The sequence below is a fragment of the Apus apus genome, unplaced genomic scaffold (assembly GCF_020740795.1).
Source record: "Apus apus isolate bApuApu2 unplaced genomic scaffold, bApuApu2.pri.cur manual_scaffold_44_ctg1, whole genome shotgun sequence".
NCBI classification, from domain to species: domain Eukaryota; kingdom Metazoa; phylum Chordata; class Aves; order Apodiformes; family Apodidae; genus Apus; species Apus apus.
The window spans coordinates 29,064-38,818 of NW_026248853.1; the positions used below are offsets into that span (position 1 = coordinate 29,064).

The 9,755-nt window shown below is 66.6% G+C and overlaps 1 protein-coding gene across 1 annotated transcript in view; it reads right to left on the reverse strand.

The window, feature by feature from the left end:
- Positions 1-374: 374 nt before the first annotated feature.
- LOC127396263 (scavenger receptor cysteine-rich type 1 protein M130-like) overlaps positions 375-9,755 on the reverse strand; it is a 17,035-nt gene continuing 7,654 nt past the window's right edge. Inside the window, 13 exon segments of the mRNA XM_051643883.1 lie at positions 375-553; positions 872-1,024; positions 1,541-1,636; positions 2,375-2,512; positions 2,770-2,805; positions 3,002-3,316; positions 3,399-3,476; positions 4,198-4,512; positions 4,853-5,167; positions 5,251-5,577; positions 6,768-7,082; positions 7,312-7,620; positions 8,517-8,831. Coding sequence (XP_051499843.1) covers positions 375-553; positions 872-1,024; positions 1,541-1,636; positions 2,375-2,512; positions 2,770-2,805; positions 3,002-3,316; positions 3,399-3,476; positions 4,198-4,512; positions 4,853-5,167; positions 5,251-5,577; positions 6,768-7,082; positions 7,312-7,620; positions 8,517-8,831 — 2,891 coding nt within the window.

The following is a 9,755-nucleotide window of genomic DNA, read 5'->3' on the forward strand; positions in this document are numbered from 1 at the left end:
AGCAGCTCTCATGGCCTCTGCACCGTGGGAGCAGCGTGGCCCAGGGAGGGCCTGGGGGAAAGAGCAGCTGGGGAGCACTGGGCTGAGGAGATGGCTGCTCCCCCTGGGGTGCATCACGGGGCCTTGCAGAGAGCCATTTTGGCTGGGAACTTGGGTTGGCAGGATAGAAAAGCCTCTGTCAGCAGGAAGGTTGCCCAGGAACCTCCTGCTGCCCCACAGCCTGAGCCCAAGGCTGCTGTCCCTGAGAGGTGCCCCTGCCCCACTGCCACGTCTCTGACACCCCGAGCCCTGGGCAGGACAGCACCAGCTCTGGCTCCAGCTCCCAAAGGCTTTAATGAGAAGAAAGGTGCAGGAAAGGTGTAAAAGCAGGGAGCTCAGGGCTCTCCCCGCTGCACAGACCTCTCCTCCCCCCCGGCTGCCCCCCCAGCAGGGTCGGGCTCTCCTGTCGCGGGGCTCAAGGGCTGGTGTGCCCTGAGCTGCGGTGTCACAGCCTGCGTGTCCCCAGGGGGATGTGCCACAAACACCTCTTCAGCATCATCATAGCCCGTGCTCTCTGGGGACAGGGACCAGGCATCTCCCTCAGCCCCAGGGGCCGCAGCACTTCCCCGGGGGTGCAGGTTGGCCCCTGCAAGCAGCAAGGCAGCCATGGCCCCTGCGCCCCACGGGCTGCCCCTCCTGGGCTCTGCAGCACCTTCCTCTCTTCTCTGCCCACTCCTGAGCTGCTCAGCTCCCTCTCCCAGCCCCGCTCCCCCCAAGGAAAGCTCCCGGGGCAGGTTCCCCCATCCCAGCAGTCTGGGCTCTGGCTCCAGCAGCAATTCATCCAGCCCCAGGGCTGGCAGCCCAGGACCCGGCCACTCTCTTTGCCTCTCACCTCCGGGGGCATCCCTGGGCCCTGCTGCCTCCTCGGGAGCCCTGGGGTTTTCCCAGCCCTCCTGCCCAGGGGCAGGATCCCCCCCAGGGGCAGCAGCCTCCGTGGCATCATCATAGCCATCCCCTGGCTCATCTCCAGGCAGGACAGGCTGGTCTGAAAGGAGAGGGGAGCTGCTGAGAGGGAGAAGACACGTCGAGCAGAGAAGGGGACAGGAGGATGCGCAGGGACGTGGGGCTCAGACACTGGGGCTGGCAGCGCTGCAGGAGACCCCCATGTCCTCCCCACACCTGATGGTGACACTCGCTGACACCGCTGTCCATCCCCTGTCTGCAGGCAGGAGAGATCAACCCCTTCCTGGCCCCCATTCCCTGGTGCTGGCCCTGGACCATCCTCCCCCTTGCTGTGCCCAGGACAGCCCCTTCCCTCCCCCCTCAGGTGTCACCCGGGATGCAGGGCTGTGCAGAGAGGGGCTGTCCCCAGCCGGGGTGGGCAGAGCTGGGAGGGAGGAAGCTTCTCTGCTGGGCCCAGGACCTGTCTGCTCTCCCCACAGAGCCCACAGCCCCAGCCCTGCAGGGACCATGGGCCAAGGGGCTGCAGGGGCTCAGCCCTGGCTGGGGGCCAGCGGAAAGAGCCCTGCAGATGTGCCCATCAGGAGGGACACACACCTACCAGAGCTGCTGGACCTGGCCTGCTTCTCCCAGGGCGGGCTGTGAGCGATCTCCTCGTACAGGGCCTCAGGGAAGGGCTCCTGAGCTCCCTCCCAGCCTGCAGACAGAGGCAGGGGTGGCCCAGGGCTGGGCTGAGAGGGGAAGGGGCCCCGCTCTGCTCCCCCAGCCCTGTTCCCCTGGGCCAGCCCAGGGCTGTGCCCACAGCACAGCCCCGCTGTGCCATCTGGCCACCGATGCCACTTCCTCAGGGAGGGCAACGTCCCCGTGGAGATGAGCTGGGGCAGCAACACCCTTGCACCTTCCCTGCAAGGGCAGCCCCTGTGCCCCTCTGGCCCCTGCTCTGCTCCCTGCTGCTGAGCCTGGAGCAGCTCCTGCCTTTCCTCTCCCGCTGGAGCTGCCCCCTCTCTGCCCCGGGGATCCAGAGCACAGCCCCTGCCCTGCTGGCGGGAGCTCAGGCTGGGATGGAGGAACAGCCTGCAGGTCAGAAACCAGAGGGATGGGCCCTGCTGCCCCGTGCTCCTCCTGCCATCTCCCCTGACCCACAGCCCCCTCCAGCCTTGCCCAGAGCCCTCTCAGTGGCATCTCCTGCTCTGTCTCCCTTCTCCCACCTCCCCAGCCCAGCTCTGCCCTTCCTCTCCTCACCCCATCCCTGTGCCTGGGCTCTCTCCCCGCTGCTGCTGGTGGCCCATCAGCAGGCAGGCAGGGGTGGCACAAGGGGCAGCAGGCAGCACCCACCCTTCTCCCCTCAGCTCTGCCTGTACCACCCCCTGACACCCCACAGCAGCCCTGGCCTTGCCAGGAGGCCTCTTGCCCCGGGACTGTGGGAAGGACCCACCTCTGCGCCCAGCCCTGGCGCGTCGCGCTTGCCCGGCCAGGAGGGCCAGGAGCAGGCAGAGAAGGGCTCCCAGGATGATGCAGAAGATGATGGGCAACGAGATCCTCCTGCTGCTGCTCGGACGGACCGGAGTGAGATCTGCACGGGCAGGAAGATGGATGGGGCAGCAGCAGCCCTGGGAGAGGCGGGGGGCCAGGACACCCTGGGGCTGAGCCCCAGGACACAGGGGGTGGGGAACCCCAAGGGCGAGGGACGGGGGAGCTCCCAGCACCCTGGGGAAGTGACAGCCCCCCACAGCATCTGCACGGCCACCCTGCTGAGGAGCCCCTTCCCTCCAGCTGGGGGTCACAGCCTGGCCCCCAGAAGAGCCAGCGCTGGAGGAGAGGACAAGTTACCTGCTCGGGGGGCCGGTGCTGCCGTGCTGGGTGCAGCTGCAGAGGAGCAGAAGGAGAGCTGGGCTGAGGGGGTGGGCGTGCAGGTCCCCGGGAGCCTCCTCTCTGACACAGCGTGTGCAGATGCAGACAGCCCGGACACGTCCCCCCACGCTGCCCCTCCTGCGGGGCTGGCCAGGGGGGCTGGCCAGATCCTTGCCAAGGCACAGCCAGAGCTGGCAGCCCCTGCACTCACCCCGGCAGCGCACGGCAGCGTCCTCCTTGTGCCGGCAGGCCCCGCTGTCCCCAGCCCGGGCCCAGCAGTCCCGCAGGGATGGCTCTGTGCCCCGGCACTCCACCTGCTCCAGCCAGATGGGGCCCGTCCCCTCCCCAAAGGCAGCCTGGCCCAGGGCAGACACGGCGGGGCCACAGCCCAGCTGCCTGCAGGCCACCTCCGCGTCCTGCAGCTCCCAGGAGTCGTCGCACACCGTCCCCCAGGAGCCGCGGTGCCAGATCTCCACTCTGCCCGAGCACCCGCTCTCGCCTCCCACCGCACGGATCTTCTCCCTGTCTGCAGAGGCCAGAGACCCCCGGGGCGTGAGGGCAGCAGGCAGAGCCCTGCCAGGGAGAGGGGCAGGCAGGGGAGCAGCTACCTGTGCAGCTGGTGGAGCCTGGGCAGGCGGCCCCCGGGCCTGGGGCTCTTTCTGCCTTTGTCCCTGCAGAAGGAAACGCTGCGGGAAAGCAGGAGAAGGAAGGAAAGGGACCGGTTCTGCAGTTACTCCAAACATGAGGCTCAGAGAAACCACCCGCTCGACCCAAAGAAAGGATCTGCAGGGCATGTGCTCCCGTTAACACACACGCTCTTTTGGATCCCTTTCTATCGGGTCACAGCTTCCTGGGTGCCTTGAAGAGCAGCCTTTTCTTTGTCCCTCCCTGCATCTGCGGCACGTGAGAGTGCCCAGGTGCTGCTGTAAACACTCTGTGCCCCGGTTTGTGTGCGAGTGAGCAGGGGAAAACACCCCCAGCTCCTCTCCTGGTGGGGCTGAGCTCTGCTGCTGCCTCCCTGTGCCACCTCGCTCACGGCAGCAGCTGAGCCCCGCTCATTCAGGGGGACACGTGGGGCAGTGTGGGGGGCCCTGACTGCTCAGCCCCGAGGGACCTCGGGGCACAGAGCAGCAGGAGAGTGTCCGTGGAGGGGCCGGTCCTTGGAGCCCTGGCTGGTCTCATCTGAGACATGGCCTGGAGACACCTCTGCCTCCAGCGGGCACTGCTGGGAGCCCGGCTGGCAATGCTGGTGAGCGTGGGGGGCTCTGAGAGCTGAAGCCCCCTCTGTGCCACCAGCAGGATCAGGGGCTGGCACGGAAAGGAAAAGCCCCTGCAGGCCCTGTCTCTGCTTCTGACCAGGGAGCAGGAGCTGGAAGGGATGCTGGTGCCTGGGTAGCTCCGAGTTACCTTCACAGGTGATGTGGGTCTCATCTCGCAGGTCATCACACGACTGCGGGTTCCAGGGGTCAGAGGGACACTGCCAGAAGGAGCTGTGTGTGTCCCCACACTCCACGTGATCCAGCCAGCTGGGCCCAGACAGTCTGCCATAGGGCTGGCCTGTCTCCAGGGTCCCTCCGTCCCCGCAGCCCAGCTCCTTGCACGCCAGGGACACCGTCCTGGCAGTCATGGAGTTGGAGCAAACGTTCCCCCACGTCCCGTTGTAGAAAACCTGCAGGCGCCCGGAGCAGTTGGTGCTGTTCTCCAGCCTGAGGGACAGGAACTCTGGGAGGAAAGGCCCAAGGGGAGAACAGGCTGGTCAGGGCTGTGGGAGCTGGGCTGTCCCTGCACCCCCAAGGCCCTCGGCCAGGAGAAGGCAGGGCCAGCAAGTCCCCCGTGGCCCCAGGGGCAGAGAACAGTCCCTGATGGACAGCCAGCCCTGCCCTTCCCGGGAAGCCCTGGGGACAGCTGAGCTGCACAGGGACCCCGGCTGGGACTGAGGGCAGCTGTGCACGAGTGTCCCCAGGCTGGGCTTTCTCAGGGGCTGCGAGGCAGCCAGGAACAGCCTCAGCCCTTGTCCCAGCCTCCCCGGGCACTGGGCTCCCCCACAGCCCCTGGCACAGACCTGAGCAGACGACTCCTGCGTCCTCCTTGTGCCCGCAGTCGTGCTCCCCCCAGGGCCCCGCCGGGCAGGCCCAGAGAGCAGCTTCAGCCCCGGAGCAGTTCACGCCGTCCAGCCAGACCTGCCCAGAGCCTGCCCCAAACCAGGCAGAGCCACGGGCCTCCAGGGCCTCCCCGCAGCCCAGCTGGTGGCAAACGACGGCCGCGTCAGGCAGGTCCCAGCCGTCATCGCAGACAGTTCCCCAGCTGCCCTGGGAGTAGATCTCCACTCTCCCGGCGCAGCGCCCAGAGCCGTTCACCAGCCGCACCTGCCGGCTCCCTGCAGCGGGGAGAAGCCCCGGCTGCCATCAGGGGCTGGGGCCCAGCCAGCCCAGAGCCCGGGGCTCCTGCCCTGACACTCACCCCAACAAACCACCCCCACGTCCTCTGCAATCCCTGCCCCCAGGGCGCTCTCGGGCAGGGAGGTGTTGCAGAGGGCCAGGGCGGCCTCGTGCCCCGTGCACCGGACCCCTCGCAGCCCCACGGGACCCGTCCCTCTCTCAGCCTTCGGGGGGCTGTAGGCTTCTTCTGCCTCCCCACACCCCAGCTGCCGGCACACCACGCGGGCCTCCTGCATGTCCCACTGCTCCTCCAGGACTCTGCCCCACGTCCCGCGCTGGAAGATCTCCACTCGCCCGTCGCAGCGGCTCCCTCCGCCCACCAGCCGCAGGGACAGGGGCTCAGCTGGGCCTGGGGAGAGCAGCCATGGCCCAGCCCTTGGTGGCCCTGGGCACGGGACAGGACAACTCTCCGCCACCACCTCAGGCGCCGCTACTTGCCACTGAAGCCAACTCTCTGCTGGGACAAGTGTCCACTGGACAGCTCGCCACTGGGACATCTCTGCACTGGGACATCCCTCCATGGGGACATCTCCACCCTGGGACAGCCCTCCATGCGGACCAGGGGCACAGCCCTGTGTCATCTCCAATCTGCACAGAGTTGTCCCCTTGCAGGGCTTTCCTGCCACAGAGATGTCCCAGCAGCAAGGTGTCCTGGTGGCGAGTTGTCCAGTGGAGAGCTGTCTCAGCAGCAAGTTGTTGGCAGCAAAATGTCCTCTGGCCAGCTGGCGGTGGAGAGTTCTCCTAGACCTGCTCTCTGCAGGCAGCTGTGGGGCCAAGGCTCCCTGGGGCTGTTTCCCCAGGCCCGGAGCCTTCCCAGCCAGACGCCAGCGTTGCTCGTGGCAGGGCAGAGCCACCGAGCACGTCCCTGCCCAGGCAGTCGGGGCAGCTCCCGCAGGAGGCAGCAGGGGCCTGGGGACTGTGCCAGGACAGGCCTTGCCCAGCCTTGGCACTGGCCCTGGCCCTGCTGAGACAGCAGGAACTGCCCACACGTCTGCCCCCTGCATCCCTGGGGATGGGGGACTGGGAGCTGGCCTCCCCGGCAGGGAGCAGAGCTACAGGGGCCTGTCCCAGCAAACAGGACAACTTTGGGGCTTGTGCTGATCAGAAGCCAGGGCAAAGCCCAGTCCCTCTCTGCAATGCAGCCCCCTGCTCTGCTGCTCCTGCTGGGCCCCCCAGGCAGCCCCTGCGGGGTGCAATCAGGCCCTGAGGGCACCCCTGGGGGGCTGGGACAGGGCTGTCTGCAGCCAGAGGGACAGAGAGCAGCCCCACAGCCCTGTGCCAGGCTCATCCCCACTGGGAAAGCAAAGGAGCCTGGCTCTGGTGGGGGCCCCGGGGGCTCAGCTGCCCCCCTGGGTGCCACAGATCCCTGCCCCTCCTTGGTCCTCCCTTCTCCCACAGCAGGGCAGTCAGGCCGAGCAGGGCAATCCCTGCAGCTCCCCCCTGGTGACGCCTGGCACTGCCACGGGGTCCCCTGCTCTGGGTTGCCAGCTGGCAGGCAAGAGGAGAACGGAGCGAATCCGTTTTCTGCCCAGCACTCACCCGAGCAAATGACGGCGGCATCGTCCTCGTGGGAGCACGGCGAGGCCCCCAGGGCAGTCACTGGGCACTGGCCCAGCTGGGCTTCAGTCCCGTCACAGTGGAACGAGTCTCTCCAGACAGGGCCAGCTCCTCTCCCAAAGTGCCCTCCTCCAGGAAGGGCCTCAGCAAAGCCACAGTTGAGGTGACGACAGAGAACGTGAGCGTCCTGGAGATCCCAGCGGGAGGCGCAGAGGGTGCCCCAGGTCCCCAGCACCTGGACCTCCACCCTCCCCTCACACGCTGTGCTGCCGTTCACCAGCCTGAACCCCGTGTACTCTGGGACAGAGAGAGGGTGAGAGAGGGTGGATCTGTGTGCTGGCTCCCTCGGCAGCTGCAGGAGAGGCCACCTGGAGGAGGCCCTGCCTTTCTCCTCCTCCTGCCTGGCTGCAGGGCTGCAGACAGCCACGTCCCCCTCCTTCCCCAGCCCTGGCCTGCCACTGTCCCTGCCCTGCTCCCCTGCCCCCAGCCCCCCCTTTGTGTCTGACACCCCAACATCAGTCCTTACGGGTACAGGTGACACCAGCGGCGTTCCTGTGGCTGCAGGGCTGGTCCCTGGGGGATCCCCTGGGGCAGGAGGCGAGATGGGATTCGTTCCCCACACACTGCAGCTCTCTGTCCCACATGGCACCCACAGCTTCTCCGAAGGCAGCTGCCCCGGGCAGGGACAGAGCTGCACCACACTGCAGCTCCCTGCAGACCACGGCAGCAGCTTTGGGACCAAAGGCTGAGTCACAGACACTGCTCCACTGGTTCCCGACACGGATCTCCACACGTCCTGAGCAGGGGCTGTCCCCTCCGACCAGCTGGACAAACCCTGGGGAGACCAGAGACCCCTGCGAGTTCCCAGAGCCCTGTGGCAGTGACACGGCCACGTCCCACCTCATCTCCAAAGCGCTGCAGGCCAACAGCCCCACAAGCACCCCCGCAGCTCCCCGCGGGTGCTGATGGCACAAACACCCCCTTCCCAGGCACCAGCACAGCAGCCCTGGCCTTGCTTCTCTCCCAGCCCCAGCTGCAGGCACCAGGGAAACTGCTGCTGCCACCCGGGGCCCCAGGGCTGCCTGGCACTGGCCCCAGGCCCTGCAGCACCCAGAGCACGTTGGCCCCAGGAGAGGGGCCCAGGCACTGCTGGCTGCTGCAGCCTGCTCTGCCCACGGGGCTCAGGGCCTGCCTGAGGAACCCCTTGGGACCGCCAGAAATCGGTGTCATGGGATGATCTGGGCTGGAAGGGACCTTAGAGACCATCTAGATCCAGCCCCCTGCATGGGCAGGGACACCTCCCACCAGACCAGGGGCTCCAAGCCCCATCCAACCTGCCCTTCAACACCTCCAGCCACAACCTCCCTGGGCACCCGGTGCCAGTGCCTCCCCACCCTCACACTGAAGAATTTCCTCCTGATGTCCAACCTAAATCTCCCCTCTTCCAGTTTTAACCCCTTGCTGGGGGCCTGGGGCCATTGGGCACTGCTGTTGGACGGGCCATGTCCCAGGGCAAAGGCTTGGGGAGGCTGTCCCTGCCCCAGCTCCAGCCCCTGCCCAAGGAGGGGCCCTCAGCCAGGGCCAGGGCACGATGCCTGGTGGGCAGGTGCTGGGCAGTGCCAGGCAGCAGCAGGAGAGCAGGCAGAGGAGCAGCCCTGGGCTGACACCAGCTGCCAGGGCACGGGCAGGCCCTGTCCCAGTCCCAGAGGTGGGGAACAGGCTGCCCCTTACCTGAACACGTCACTCCAGCATCCTCAGCATGACCACAGTTGTGTTCACCCCATCCTGGGTGTGCACAGTCAGACAGGGCAGACTCGGTGCCCACACACTGAACACCAGCCATCCAGATGGGGCCAGATCCTTCCCCAAAGTGTCCGTATTGATGAGCTCCAACAGCAGACCCACAGTCCAGCTGCTTACAGACCACTGCAGCATCTCTAATGTCCCAGAAGTCATCACACACGGTCCCCCACTGCCCCTGGAGTTTCACCTCCACTCTCCCAGCACAGCGCCCGCCGCCGTCCTCCAGCCTCAGCTCTGCAGCCCCTTCAGACACCAACGTGGGGCTGGTCAGGAGAGCACTGAGCCCCAGACTGCAGGTCTAAGGCTCAGCCCTGCCCAGGCCCAGTCACAGCCACCAGGCTGGGAGCCTTTTCCCCTCGGGGCTCCCAGGAAGGAGGTTGCTCTCCTGTCTGTGCACCCAGACACCCTGGGCTGTGTGGGGCACAAACAGCCCTCCTGGGGTCATGCTCCTCCAGAACAGGAGGGCAGGAACCAGCACACATCCTTCCAGGCCACCCCAGAGGTGGGCTGTCCCCTGGGGATCACTGAGTACCACTGTCCCCAGCTGGGCCACCATCAGCTCCAGAGGCACAACACCAGGTACAGAGGATCCCCAAAGGGTCCCACAGAAGGGCAGGTCCATAAATCCAGCCAGGCACTGGGTGCCCTAAATGCTGGAGCCCTGGAAATGGAGATCCTCTCTCCCAGCCAGATGGCCACAGGGAAAGTTCCATGGATCTGAGCACCTTCTGACCCTTGTCTCAGTGTTGCCTGGAAAGACACCCCATTCCCAAAGGGATCCCTATGGCCCTGCTGCTACCCACGGGCCCTGGGCTGTGGGAGAAAGGAGGCAGCACTTACCCCTGCAGAGCTGCAGCCAGAGGAGCAGCCACAGCACCTGAGGAGACAGGAGTCCCTCCATCCCCATCCAGAGCCTCCTGCCCTGCTGGCACGGCCCTGCTGTGTCCCACTCCCTGCCACGGCTCCTGGGGACTCAGGGGACGAGGGCGAAGGGAGGGGAGATATCTCTGCAGATGCCAAGCAGCTGCAGCAGGAGCCAATCAAAGCAGCAGCACCTTATGAGATGTCTTGATGGGGAGCCATCTCCCCTCCGGCACAGCCCAGCCCTCCAATCAACTTCTCCAGCCTCCTTCATGACCATATATGAGGGACACGGACGTCCCGCGC